Source organism: Arachis stenosperma, chromosome 8 (assembly GCF_014773155.1).
Source record: "Arachis stenosperma cultivar V10309 chromosome 8, arast.V10309.gnm1.PFL2, whole genome shotgun sequence".
NCBI classification, from domain to species: domain Eukaryota; kingdom Viridiplantae; phylum Streptophyta; class Magnoliopsida; order Fabales; family Fabaceae; genus Arachis; species Arachis stenosperma.
The window spans coordinates 12,341,415-12,355,928 of NC_080384.1; the positions used below are offsets into that span (position 1 = coordinate 12,341,415).

The window sequence follows — 14,514 nt, forward strand, 5'->3', positions numbered from 1 at the left end:
AAGGATGTGTTGATACAATCAGGGTTGCACAAGGTATTGAAGGAAAAGATCTCTGGTTGCTCTCTCTATGAGAGAAAATGATGTTCTCTAGAAGACAAGAAGTATCCTCATGGTATTACCGCACTGCCATGGATAAGGATAAGCTGTGGCAATCGGGTCCACAATTGCACACGGGCATTGGTTGGCGTTGAGATGCAAGGTGTGTGGCAGAGTTAGGTCGATGGCTGAAGAACTTCCAGGAAAAGCCAATTTGGAAGTTGCACCATGAATTTTCAGCAAGGTTTTAATTTGTACCAAGGCGAAATGCTTGGAGTGGTCTAATTCCAAGTGAGTATACTTTCATGGTGGAGTATGATAGTTCTCTGAACTATGATTGTCGGTATAGACAATGGCAGCAAAGAATTGTCGGTGTTGACAATGGAAGCTGAAGATGTGTGACTATTTCAATCAAGGTGGAGATTGTTAGGATTTGGTTGAATTAGTCCCACATTGCTTAGGATAGCAAATGGAGTGGGTGGCCTAGGCTATAAATATGAGGTTAAGTTCTCCATTTGTTTTTGCACCAGTCAGAAACACTTTAAGCTTGTATCTGATTTTTCTTTTCTTCTGTACTCTTTGATTAGAGAGTGTTGTGAGGTGTAGTTAGATATTTGCTTTGAGAGAGTGTGGGTGTACTGGGGTGCCGGTGTTAGAGAGAAAGAAGTCTATGTGTTGTAACAATTTTCACATAGTGATATTCTCTGGTTGTCATTTGACAACGGCCGTGGTTTTTTCTCCGGTAATTGGAGTTTCCACGTTAAATTCTTGTGTTGTGATTGTGTCTATTTTATTTCTCTGTAAAAGGTATTTTCTCAAGGGGGAATGATGTATTATTTCCAACACATATTTACATGCACCTAACATAATTATCAAAAACATATTCCCAAAATTCAATACCCAAAACACAAATCAATGAATTAGTTAGAGTTCTAGAATTCTCACCTTACACAAGCAAAAAAGAAGCAAGATTGAACGTTCTCCTCAAGCTAATTCGAGGCTAAACACCGGAATCAAGCAATTTTCAACATAATTGCTTATATAATTCAAATTTTAGGGAGAAAGAAACTGAAACACATCAATGGTTTTCATACCTTGTGATATAATGGGCTTTGTAGAGCTCGACACTGTGGACGCGTGGTCGCAAACTGTGCGGCGATCGGAGCTCGGAGCTCGGAGCAAGAAGATATATGAGATTGAAGATTGAATGTAAATTTGAGTTAGGGTTCATAAACTTCTTTCTCTCTTCAGCGTTCCTTGCTGAATGAATGAGGAAGAAGGAGATTCATTAAGTGTGTATGGTTGAATAAGTTGGGCCTTGGGCCTATTTTGGGTCTGGTTCGACTGGTTCGGCCCGTTTGGCTCAATCTTGGGTCAAATTCTTTGAAATTAGAGTCAAAATTCTTGTTTTAATTACCTCTATCTTATTTTACTATAAAATTTATATTTCTAATTTCTTTTATTAAGAATTAACTTATTGACTATTTATTCGCTAATTTTGCGGGTTTACAGAACATGCTTAAAATTTTTTTGAGATTGAAATAGAACATTTGATAGTTTTTTATTGAAATAAGATGTTTAAAACTTTTGGGGCCAAATTAGAATTCGGTCCAAACGTTGGGAACCAAAATAATACTTTATCCTAAAAAATACACATAAAGATACACACTTTTTTTAAATAGTATTTAGTAATCATGCACAAGATACACTACTATAAATCAAATGTCAATTTTATCTAGACACGTTCGCTATTGCTTCATTACCACGACCACCATCATTGCTTTTCACTATCAACATCAACCTAAATTATTACCAGCAAAAACTCTATTTCAATAATCAATTCAACAAATATAAAAAGAAAAAAGGAAAAAAAGAAAAAAATATGATACATATAAAAAAATGTGATGCGACGAAGAAGAGAGGGAGAGAGGCATCTGTGGGTGCCGAAAGAGAAAGAGAGAAACAATGAAGGGGAGGCGGCACAGAAATAAAAAATATGACAACGGTGGGCAATACGAATAAGAAGAGAGGCAAACATGGAGGAGAAAGAGAAAAATATACCAGATTTAGATGGAAAAGTAGGAGATGTGACAGATCTAAATAAAGGTAGAGCAGAGGTGGTAGCGACAGCGAAAAAAAGCAATAATGAAGGGATAAGATAGTGATAGAGAGAAGATGGATGAGGAAGGAAGGAGGACAGTGGGCCACTGAGCCAATAATTAGTATTTTAAAATTAATATGAAATATAGTGTAAAAATTTGTGTCCAATTATTAGTATTTTTGTGTCTCAATATTAAAAAAAATACAATATATATATTATGTATATTAGTGTGCTACTTTATATAAAAAAAAATTATGTTTAGTTTTAAGAACATCATGAGATAAGATACTGAAAAGATGACATAAATAATAAAACCACAAAAATTAATATTTTATATTTTATTTGATGATAAATTGAATATAAAATAGAACGAATAATAAAGATCATACTTTACCTTTATTTTGCTCTTCATAAAAAAAAATAAAAATTATAATTATAAAAAATTAATACTAGCTATAAAAAAATTATGTCTCCGCCTAATATTTCTATATTATTTCTACCATGAACGTAACAAAAAAATGAAGTTGCAAAAGAGATGATACAGAGAAGGAAAACCCTTAGCCTGAAAACGGGTTTAGAATCTCATTAATTCTCAAAATTAGAAACATATTGCATGTATTAGCTTATTCTTATCTCTAAGTTTGCTCTTCTTTAGTTAATAATAATACTAGTTTTCCCTTGTTTTTTTTTAAAGCAAACAGCTCAACACAATAGAAGTGGAGCAACCAGAGTCACCCAAACTAGAAAGAAACAAACTTAACAAGAATTACAACAACACAAATCCGTCCCCGTTGTCATCTTCGGTATAGCCATCAAAACCTAAAGGGATCTCCACTGCTCCACTCGTTAGCACTATTCGAAGACATGTTGATAATTTCGTCAACTCCTTTGCTTGTGTGCTGAAAAATCCGCCTATTCCTTTCCAACCATAGGTTCCAGACGATCGCGCAGAAGCATCTCAACCTGTGATTACGCTCTTCCACCCTCCTCGGTTCTTCTGTCCAGCTAAGAAAGTGCTCTTTCATCGATCCCGGATACGACCATCGTCGGCCAAAGGCTGAAATCCAAGCACTCTACACCTGCCAAGCAAACATACATCCTAGAAACAATTGATGTATATCTTCCACCTCATTGTTACAAAGAACACAAGTAACATCTTCCTGACTGATGATTCCAAACCGGCTCAATCTATCCTTTGTATTCACTCTTCCTATCAGAACAAACTAGACAAACAGCTCCACTCTAGGCAGAACCAGTCCCTTCCAAACAGTCCTGGTGAAGCTGTAACTAGTTGCCTCCTCTGGGATCAGTTCCTCCTGCATCACCTGCACAAATGAGTTAGTTGTAAAGACACCTCGCCTATCATATTTCCATACCACTCTGTCCTTTCTGTTATGAACTAATTTTACATGTCTCAAAACCTCATGCATAGCACTCAGAAGTTCCAACTCCCATTGGAATAGCTCTCGCCTCCATTGGAAGTTCCAAATCCACTCAAACCCATCCCAAAACCCGCACTCTCCAATAACAGATCCACATTGGTTTGAAATAGAGAAAAGCCTCGGAAAGCGAGCCTTCAAAGATCCACCAAGCAACCACACATCCAACCAAAATCGAGTCCGACGCCCATCACCAACCTCCATGGACAGGCATGCAATCATCTTATCCCTTAGATGTTGATCCATGATTTGTAACTGGCAAATATCCTTCCATGGTCCTCCTCTAGTAGGCAGTTCTTGAGTCAACAGTAGCTCATTGGGATTCAGATTGTGACAAGAACATACGACCTTTTTCCACAGAGGGCACTCTTTCTTTGCAAATTGTCACCACCACTTAAACAACAGCGCTGTGTTACGAACCATAGCATCCCCAACTCCTAGCCCACCGACTTTCTTTGGCGCCTGCACCACTTCCCACCTTACTAATACCATACCAGTCTTGCCCTCTTCTGAACTCCACAGAAACCTTCTCTGCAAGAAAATCAATTTCTCAACAACATCTTTTGGCATCTTGAACAAGCTCAAATAGTATACTGGCAGATTGTTCAACACTGATTTGATAAGCACCAACTTCCCAGCTTTGTTCAGCACCTTAGCTTTCCACAAGCTGAGTTTCTCCTCCACCTTGTCTATTATAGGCTTCCATGTCTTCACCAACCTCGGATTAGCTCCTAAAGAGATTCCAAGGTATTTCACTGGAAGGGCATCCCCTTACAACCCAGCAAGTTACACATACGCGCGACCCATTGCTCCTCGTAATTAATTGGAATCAGGCTGGACTTATCAAAATTGATACTCAAGCCTGACATCAACTCGAAGCATCGCAGAAGCCCCTTGTAATTCTTGATAGTCTCCTCTTCTGGTGGACAAAATACGATAGTGTCATCAGCAAACTGAAGGTGTGACAACGCTACACTATCTCTACCAACTAGCAACGGTGATATACGACCATTCCTCGCTGCCTCTCCAATCACTCGATGCAGCACATCCACCACTAGTACAAACAAGAATGGAGATAGTGGGTCACCTTGTCTCAAACCTCTTTCCATGTTGAAAGGCTTAGACGGTGAGCCATTTATCAGCACCGACATAGACGCAGTAACTACACACTCCATAACCCATGCTCTCCATTTATGCCCAAACCCCATCTTCTACAGCACAATGTTCACAAAGCTCCACTTGACCCTGCCATATGCTTTTTGGAAATCAAGCTTGATAAGAGCAGCCTCTTTTTTCCTCAGCTTAAGCCAGCTAACTGTTTCACACGCAATAGACGCCTCATCATGAATTTTCCTTCCCTGTACAAATGCACTCTAGGTCTCTCCTACTAAAGCTGGCATCACTGATCTTATCCTTCTAACTATCACCTTCGAAATAACCTTATACACACACCCCACCATACTAATAGGTCGCAGGTCTTTAATCTCCTTCGCACCTATGAACTTAGGTGCCAGCGCCACCCAAGTGATATTGGCATCCGCCGGTAGCCTGGCCGTCTGGAAAAACCCCATCATTGCAGCCGTGAATTCAGGGTTAATATCATCCCAACATCTCTTGATGAAGTTTATGTTGTATCCGTCATACCCTGGCGCCTTGGATGACCCACAGTCCCACACAGCCTCTCTGGTCTCCTCGACCGACGGCATCACTTCTAGAGCCATAGCATCCTCCTCACTTATTTAAACCACCAGGCCATCTCTGAAACCCATAATAGGAGAGTCTTCCTGATGATATAAGTCCTTATAAAACTCTCTGATAGCAACCTTTATTCTAGCCTGGTTTCGAACTAGCCTGCCGTTGATAACCAGAGTATCAATCCTATTGTTCCGCCTTCTTGTTGAAGCTATATTATGGAAGTATCTTGTATTTCTGTCCATCTCATTCACATGCCGAGACTGCGATATATGCTTCCAATGTACTTCTTTTCTCACATACCATCGCTCACAGCACTTAACCAACGCCTTTCTTCTAGCCTCCAGTGTTCCATCGTGTACTCCATTACTAACCATATCATCAATCCTCTTGATCTCTTCCTCAAACTTTATAATCATCTTATCAATCTCACCAAAATTTGCCTTATGCCATCTTCCCAGTGGACCTGTCAGTGCCTTCAATTTATTTGTGAACTGTAGCTCCCCCAAACCTCTCCATTCCTCCTTTACCATCCTGAGAAATCCGTCATGCGTAAACCACGAATAAAGGCTCCGGAACGGCCTCGGACCTCCTCTCAGCTTCCTACCCTCCACTATTAGCGGGCAGTGATATGACAAACCCCTTGGTCCACCTCGCAAATGTGCATCTGAGAACTCTTCTAGCCACTCCAAACTAACCAGAACTCTATCTATGCGACTGCAAGAATTCCCGCGAAACCATGTAAACTTCCAGTCAGTGAGCGGCAAATCCACTAAGTTCATGTCCTGTATCCAAGACTTAAAATCTTCCGCAGATTGTGTCAACCCAGTAGTACCTCTCCGTTCCTCTACATGAACTATTTCGTTAAAGTCTCCCATGAAACAGCACGGAACCTGGCATAACCCCGCAATATAGCTCAGCTCCTCCCATACATGAATCTTTGCATCTCTCTCATGTGCACCATAGACCAAGACAAACGCACAGTTGAAACTATTTTTTAAAATCACTCATTCAACACACAACCACCTCTCTCCTTTATAGCAGTTATTCGATTTAAACATCCCCTCATCCCAAATTAGCAAGAGTCCACCAGACGTCCCATCAGAGCCTACATATTCCCAACATGGACTATCTTGTCCCCATATTCTTGCAACGTCAATTCTCGTCACTGTCTGCCTTTTAGTTTCAATCAAACCTAACATTTGTAATCTATGTTTATTCCTTAGGTCCTTCACCATTCTCAATTTCCCGCCTCCCCTCAATCCCCTAATATTCCAAGAATTGAATATCATTTTAAAATTGTTTTACACACTTGTTTTACATGTTTGGATCTGCACAGTCTCATTTTTGCTCTCTGCTTTGCCAATTTCCTTTTTTACGAGCTATTTCTTCATTCTGTGCTTGTAAAATTGCCATAATGTCATCTTCTTCATTGTATAATATCACTCTTGATTCGTGTGCCAGCTCCCATGTCTTTCTATTCTCTAGTAATTGATCCTCCATATTGGTGTGCTGATTGTCACTTGCTTCCGCATCATTCCCCCTTTCTTCATAGCCCGGTTCGGTCTCCCCAATGCCGTCCTCATTCTGATTGCAGACCATCCTACCTGTTTGCACGCAGCACTGATGTCTACCCAACCTTCGTTCACTCCAGGTACCGTTCCTTGCTCTGGCGCTCTGCTTCCCGTGCCTCCCCTCTATGTTGTCAGCGAAGATCGCGCCTCCATCCTTGCAATTCTCAAAGAGTTTGTCACTGCGTTCTCCCCCTGCTACCGGATGATTCGAAATGCCACACAAACCATGGTCGGCCGCCTTTAAAGGCATCTCTCTACCACCACCGACATCACTCCCCGAGTCTTCAACAGTACCAATCATGCTAGTTTGGAATCGGTTGTGCGCATCGATCGCAGCTGCCCCCCCAGGTTCACGCCAAGTCCATTCCCTCCGCGGCCCTCCCCGTCAATCGCGTCCTCCCTTCCAGCGAATGGGGATTCTCCAAGCGCGCCGCGTCCTTCGTCCATGCAGTCCAGACCTGGAGAAATGCGACCCGCATCCCCCACAGGTGACCGACCCGAGTTATCCCTTATAGCCCGTTGACCCGCATCCTCTTGGTCCTTGAGTGCTGGGCCCAACATTTCCTGCCCATTCCCAAACTTTATATTATTGCATCCAGCCCAAGCTTTTCCTTTACGTAGCTTTTTTTGTTTTGCATATGTGGAATCTCTTCGTAGCCCAATTAGCCCACAAGAGACTATTTTTTCTGAGCTTTCCGCATAGAGTGTAACGGCTCTTCCCCCCAAATCATGCATACCGTGATTATCATCAATTAATGTTTGATACGTTCCGATTTTCCCTCGATTACGATACGTACAACCATTAATCCATTCATTCAAAATTGTGTCTGTAATTACAATTCTGCCATTGTCTTCTTCCTTATCCCGTGGAACCATCAACAACCGCTTTTCATCCTGTATCCCATCATGTACTGACCCTGCTTCAAACTTCTGCGTTGTATCCATACCAGCATTGTTACTTTTGCTATTGGATTTTTCTTATACACTTGTCCATTCATCCTCAATTTTTCCGGTGCAAAGTATATTACACGCCTCATGTCTAATCTCCTTTATCGGAACATCAAAGTCTCCTGTACCAACTGTGACGTGAATCCATTCTTAAATCATATCCATTTAGAACATATATAATTTCCATTCTTACTTTAATTTTCGTTATGTTGTATTTTATCTAAAAAACAAAATTTAAATATAGAAATAAAAAATACAAAAGTATATCTAAATTTGGAAATAGATAATAAAATGCTAAATCTCATGATACAAAATTTTTTTTCTATATTTTCGCTATTTTTGCTATTTTCCTATCTTTATATTTGTCCTGTCCAACCATATCACCAAAACCACCTTTATGGTCAACAAGTCACACGTGACCAATCTAGGACTACCGTTTTAGAAGCTCAGTTGGAAGTTGGAACTGAATCTCGCAAAGTGCACACACTTCGTTCTGTGGACCCACGACGGACCGGCCCATCACCAAACCCGACCCACTTTCCCCTTTTGCTCGCAAGAACAACCGAGATTTTACGAGCAAACTCCCAAACTCGAATTGCAGTTACACACACACACTACTATTTTTTCATTTATCTCTAATTCCATTTAATTTTTCCTTCTATTCTATTTTAATTTTTGTTAATTTTCGTTAATTTTCGTTAATTAATAATAATTTCGGAATCCCGCGCAATCCCTCTCCTTCAACCCGAAAATCCCCTCTTTGTTCTTCCGCTCCCCTAGGGCTTTTACTCACAGTATCTCCTCCGAAAATACTCGAATCTTCGCCTGAGACGGTGACCGATTGATTTTGCTCCCGCCGCCTACGGCCATGGCGGAGGAGAAGAGGCCGTCGTCGTCGTTCGTCAAGAAGAGCGACCGTATGATTTTCACGGTGGACCTTCGCCCGGGAGAGACTACAATCGTGTCGTGGAAGAAGCTTCTCAAAGATGCTAACAGAACCAATGGATCGTCCTCCTCCGAAAAACCCAAGCTCGATGACGTAATTGCTCCGGTTAGTCTTAATCTTTCTTTGCCTCAATCTTCGTTGTAATTTTTGTACATTGTTGAATTCACATACTAGATAGTGCCATAGGTGAAACTTTTCTTGGTTTTGAACTTTTTATTCTGTTTTATTTTGATTTCCTTTTGATTTGGACTGTGATGCTTAGCATTCTGTTTTCTGTGACTTTTGGAATTGCGGATTGTATTGTGAAATCGAATTTTGTTAGTACGTTGAAGTTATTGTTATTTTTTTTGCAATGGTGATGTGCTTCACAGTTATGCTAGCTTTGACTATAATCTTTTGTCTTTTTTAGGAACAAGCTTCTGATATTGAGGGAAAAGATGCTAATCAGCCGAACCGTTTCAGTGCTGTAATAGAGAAGATTGAGCGCCTTTACATGGTATGTTTATGTTGCTTGCTGGGATTTTTATGCTGTTTTCCTTGTTGGTATTAATTATTCGTTTAAGCCATTGATTTGTGTTTTATATGCGTGCTTTGGTGTTGATATGTAGGTTTTTTATTTGTTAATATATGGAATGCGGAATTAATTTTCAGGGTAAGGATAGTAGTGACGACGAGGATATGCTTGATGCTCCTGATGATGATCAGTATGATACAGAAGACTCCTTCATTGATGATGCTGAGCTGGTTAGTATCTCTGTATAGTGTTTCGGCTTTTTGTGGCTCTTGTGATCATTGATTGCTGACAGGAATATTATTCTACTGTTGGACTTTTTCTACTTCTATATTATGTTTTCAAACTGTTTGCCATGCAGGATGAATACTTTGAGGTTGATAATTCTGCAATCAAACATGACGGGTTCTTTGTAAATAGGGGGAAATTGGAACGCATGTAAGTTTTTGTTTTGACATGTTTTTCTTTAAATGATTGATGATTGATATTTTAAGAGTACCACTTAGCTTAGAGTAAGCAAATCATAGATAAGGTTTCCTTACAAATTACTGAACTATTGATCTTGTTTCACTGCTGAGGTGGTCTGTTGTCATCATTTTATTTTACTTGCTGCCAAATAAGTGCTGGTTTCTCAAGTCACCGTTTTCATCAGTTACAACTCCTTTCTTTCTCTTTTAAATCTTTCTTTGTTTATTCCAATGACAATCTGGTATTGATAGTATTTACATCAAGTTTCTGGCAACATTTATAACATTGGCTTGTTATAACATTAATATATTCTCCAGTATTGGAGTATTGAACTTGGTCAAACACATCACCAATCATTCTTACTGATTTTCCATTTTTTTAAAACTCTATTACCAGAGCTGAAGCTCCGGCATTACCTAACCAGCAACCTAAAAAAAGGCGCAGAAAGGAGACACTGAAGAATCCCAGTGAAAAAGATAATGATCGTGTTTCAAATAAACAAGCTAAACTGAGTAAGCCAGCGTTGGAAAAGAAAGCTTCAGTACAGGCAAAGAGTACACTTAATTCCACACAGAATTTAGTTGCACCTGGTGAATCTCATGAAGGGTTGAAATTTCAGAATCAATCTGATGTCACTGGAATTAATTCTAAAAAGAAAAGTGCTGATACTAAACCTGTAATGGACTCTTCTGTCTCTTTGAAAGCATCAAATGATGATATTCATGCTTCTGTGGCAGAAGCAAAAGATGCTGATAAGCAGAAGAAAGGAGTTTCTCAATCTAAGAACATAAGTGATAAATATAAAGATGCTGGTGGCTTGCTTGATCCATCTCATCAGAAATCCCATGAGAAAGGTGCACATGTACATTCTAAAGCCCAACCTGGAAGACCATCAAGTACTATTGGTGATTTGGAGAATACAACTCGGCCGAAAGAAAGAAATGGCATGCGTGAATTGCCGGATCTTAACTTGTCTATTGGAAAGTCTGCTACGCAAGCAACAGTGAGTTCTCAGATCTTTTATCCGTTTTTCCGTTGCATTCGTATTTGAATTTTGACTTGATAAAAAAGTTTTAAGAAGATACTAAAAATAGGGGTCCTCTGCACTAGAGTGCTTCATCAATTACTCCTTAGTGTTTGCTATAAAACAAATGGGTTCCCACACTTAGAATCTTGGGCTGTGTTTTATTGTCGGTAAGTAATGGAATGGAATAGATTGGAATATGATGGAGAGTAAAAGGAAAGAGTGGAGTGGCATAATTGTTCTACTCCATTGTTTGAATATTTTAGTAACCGAATGGAATGTAATAACTTTTCGAAGGGAAGTAAGTTAGCAATTGACATTCTTTCCATTTCCTTTTGCAAATCCTTGGGGAAGAGACAATAAGGTGGTATTGGATGGAATGTGCTCCTTCATTCTCTGTTCATCTCGGCACATCTCCATTAACTTTTATTGCATCCAAACAAAGGAATTAATTAAGGGCTTGTTTGGATTGATTGTAATTTTTAAGTAGTAGAGTTGAAAAGAATATATGCATGAAACTGCATTTATTGCATTACTTCTTATCTTTGTCATGAGTTTGCTTGATTCTTATACAGAAATCTGAACACATGATCAAGAAAGATGGTTCTAGTGTTAGGCCAAAAATTTCAGTGCTGGAAAAGGCTATTCGTGAATTAGAGAAAATGGTTGCCGAGTGTAAGTTTTTGAATTGTTATGAATTTCATGTTACTGGATAGAAAACTGGGAAACTTGCTCCTAATACCAAGGTCCCCCCCCCCCCCCCCCCCCCTTTTGTTTCCTTTCATGCTTATTTGATATGACAGCAAGGCCACCTGCAGTGGAAAACCAGGAGGCTGATGCTACATCCCAGGCAGTCAAAAGGAGGTTGCCTAGAGAAATAAAGCTCAAGCTTGCTAAAGTTGCTAGACTAGCGGTACTAGCATATTGTCTTTCTTAAATTTATGCTTACAGATATACAAACAGTTTTATTCTTTTCATTCAAGGACTTGAAATATTGAAATATTAAATGTATGTCTTTGTTGCAGCAGTCAAACCAAGGGAAAGTATCAAAGGAGTTAATTAACCGTCTTAATGGTATTCTTGGGCACTTGATTCAGCTTAGAACATTAAAGGTATTGCTGCTGCTGAAAATAAACAGATAATATTTTTGTGTTGGTTATTTACAGTAGTTATATTGTTATAATATAGATAAATAGATACATTTTATAATAAGTTACTCTAGATTATATAATAAGTCTAAATTCTCACCCATATGTTTTCTCCTTTTCACTGTGATACACACATTTAGACTATTTACCTTCTCCTACAATGTTTCCTATTGCAGAGAAACTTAAAAATAATGATCAATACGGGTCTGTCAGCAAAGCAGGAGAAAGATGATAGGTTTCAACAGATAAAGAAGGAAGTTGTTGATATGATTAAGACGCTGGCCCCAACTTTGGAATCCAAGGTTTATTTTTGTTTCCCCCACTTATCAAATATTGATAAAATTGATAACATGTGTTTCATCTTTATTCACTTCTGAGCTTCATACCATGGTATGCATTTTGTATAATTTTTATTGGGTGCCTCTCTTAATGGAAAGCTTACTGTTGGATCATTTTCCTTGAAGGGATTTGATTGCTTTTCTTAACTATAGTTTTGTTTATTTAAATTGGGATGTTTCTTTTTATCCTTTTATTTATCTAGTTTATTTCTTTCATGACGTATGAGAACAGCTAAGAGCTGGAGGTGATGCTCAAGAATTTGGTTCTGATGGGAAAATGATAACAAAAATGAAGTTTAGTATGGACACTGCATTGGAGGACAAGATCTGTGATCTCTATGACCTTTATGTTGAAGTATGAATTTCAGCTATCAATTCCTTGAAATTCTGTTTGTTGATGAAAATATCTCTAATTGATCTTTCTTGGCAATTGCTCTAGGGTTTGGATGAAAATGCAGGTCCACAAATCAGAAAGCTGTATGCCGAGGTGATTTTCATCCTTTCAAGAATCTATATGTAGGGTTCATTATAGTGTCTTTAACCTTCTGGTTGTCTTCAGCTTGCGGAATTATGGCCAAGTGGCTGCATGGACAACCATGGGATCAAACGTGGAATTTGCAGGGCCAAAGAGAGGCGCAGAGCACTGCACAACAGACATAAGGTATCCTTTAGCAGTGAATAATTTAAAAAAAAAGGAGGATGATTTGATTCTCACACTTAGTGTTTAGACTGCCAATACCTATATATGTATCACTGTAGCATTGGAAATTAGTAAATTACACATGTTTGAGGTGGCAGACAAGGTTGTCAATATAAGATTTTACGTTAAGCTATGAGGGTCTAACTTGTATATGAGACCCGTACCTAAATGAGTGGAGAAAATGGAAGGCAAAGGGAAGAGCTCGACAATGTAATAGAAAATGTCTCGTGTTGTTTATGTTTTTTTGGGTTGGTTTTATTTTATTTTTATTTTTTTGGGGAGGGGGGTTGATGGTGGTGGTTGGGGTGACATGTAATAGAACTCAACGCTGTTACAATATAACAGAAGGTTTTTGTGAACCTAAAAGAGGTGTTCTGCAAGAGGAAAGAAATGCTTGTGCCAAACCAAAACAGAGCAGTTGAACCGTATTCAGACCCCAAACCTAAACCTTATCTGGAACCTAACATGCGATGGTAAGTTTAAGCACTGGGTTCTAACAGGAATATGAATCTGGAGCTTCCAATGTCATTTTATTCTATTTCTTCCCTACGTTGGTAATGATAATGTGATTCTTCTTTAGCAGGATGTGTTTATTAACACTTATTTTGGTTATCATACAATTGTCTATTGAGTGGACCATATTGCCATGACTGTTATAAATTCTATCTGCAGTGTTAGAAATCGTGAAATACCCAAATAATGTAATGATGCAGATAACAGAAACTTCTTTGATGTTTTATTTCTGCAAATCTTGGCGTTGGTATTATTACAAGAGTGGAGGACCTTGTTTTTTCCTCATTTTCTGCACAGATGACAAGCAGGAACTTGTTTTAGACCGAACAATTTGGTCATTTTAAGTTGATTATCTCATTGTGAATTATTAGGATCCGGAAAAGATTAAGAGGAAAAAGTTGAAGCCAGAGGAAAACATTCGGCTTGAAACCAGTCATGCACAGCAGAACTTGCGGGAGAAATCAGCTACAGAATCTAGCAGTCATGCATTTCCTTCTGCGAATAAGCCAGTTTCCAATACAAGCACAAGTGGCCACGTCCCCAGTCCTTCATTGAACGGCTTAAAACAAGAAAAAGCCAAGGCAAGTTCTACCAGTTCCCTAGATGATGTGAGGGTTGCAGATGGCGCATTGAAAAAGAAGAAAATAAAGAAAAAGCCAGAAATTGATTTGGAAGGAGCACATTTTGGTACCGAGAAGCTAGGCTCAGGCTCTTTGCTGGGTGAAGACCGACCAAAGTCCCAGAGGCAGTCTTCTGGAGGTGTTCCTTCCAAATCAAATCCTCAGCCAACATCTATCCCTGGTCTTGAACAGTCAAGCTAACGTGATATCTCAGCTTAGGCCGCAGAATGCCTCACAGTTTTATTCCCTTTTTTTCTTTTGTTTTTTCCGTCTAATATTTGAATAAATAGTTTTTCCGCAGTCTTCCTGTCATCAAATGGTTTTTACTGATTGCTGCCATTTTTGTAATTATATGTCTATCTTTAGTTTTGTTGAGAAATATAGATAGATTTGATAATTGTAATTTCTATTAGTGGTGACAAACCTTAATTTGTTCTGGCGTTTCTGCTTGGTCCC

The 14,514-nt window shown here is 39.1% G+C and overlaps 2 protein-coding genes across 5 annotated transcripts; one reads left to right on the forward strand and one right to left on the reverse strand.

Annotated features, from left to right (window-relative positions):
* Positions 1-5,315: 5,315 nt before the first annotated feature.
* Positions 5,316-6,146, reverse strand: LOC130945406 (uncharacterized). The gene has a single exon (XM_057874125.1). The coding sequence runs from the start codon at positions 6,144-6,146 to the stop codon at positions 5,316-5,318; it is 831 nt and encodes a 276-aa protein (XP_057730108.1).
* A 2,139-nt stretch (positions 6,147-8,285) lies between these two features.
* On the forward strand, positions 8,286-14,494 carry LOC130944301 (ubinuclein-2-like). 4 transcript variants are annotated; one of them, XM_057872570.1, is made up of 13 exons: positions 8,286-8,841; positions 9,146-9,232; positions 9,388-9,480; positions 9,609-9,685; positions 10,112-10,718; positions 11,315-11,414; positions 11,558-11,652; positions 11,768-11,851; positions 12,064-12,189; positions 12,458-12,580; positions 12,665-12,712; positions 12,785-12,886; positions 13,810-14,494. In XM_057872570.1, the coding sequence occupies exons 1-13, from the start codon at positions 8,659-8,661 to the stop codon at positions 14,257-14,259; spliced, it is 2,175 nt and encodes a 724-aa protein (XP_057728553.1). In that variant the 5' UTR covers positions 8,286-8,658; the 3' UTR covers positions 14,260-14,494. The 4 variants fall into 4 exon arrangements, with proteins under 4 accessions (XP_057728553.1, XP_057728552.1, XP_057728551.1 ...); XM_057872569.1 differs by having other exon boundaries at positions 8,287-8,841; positions 11,765-11,851; XM_057872568.1 differs by having other exon boundaries at positions 8,288-8,841; positions 11,543-11,652.
* Positions 14,495-14,514: the final 20 nt, after the last annotated feature.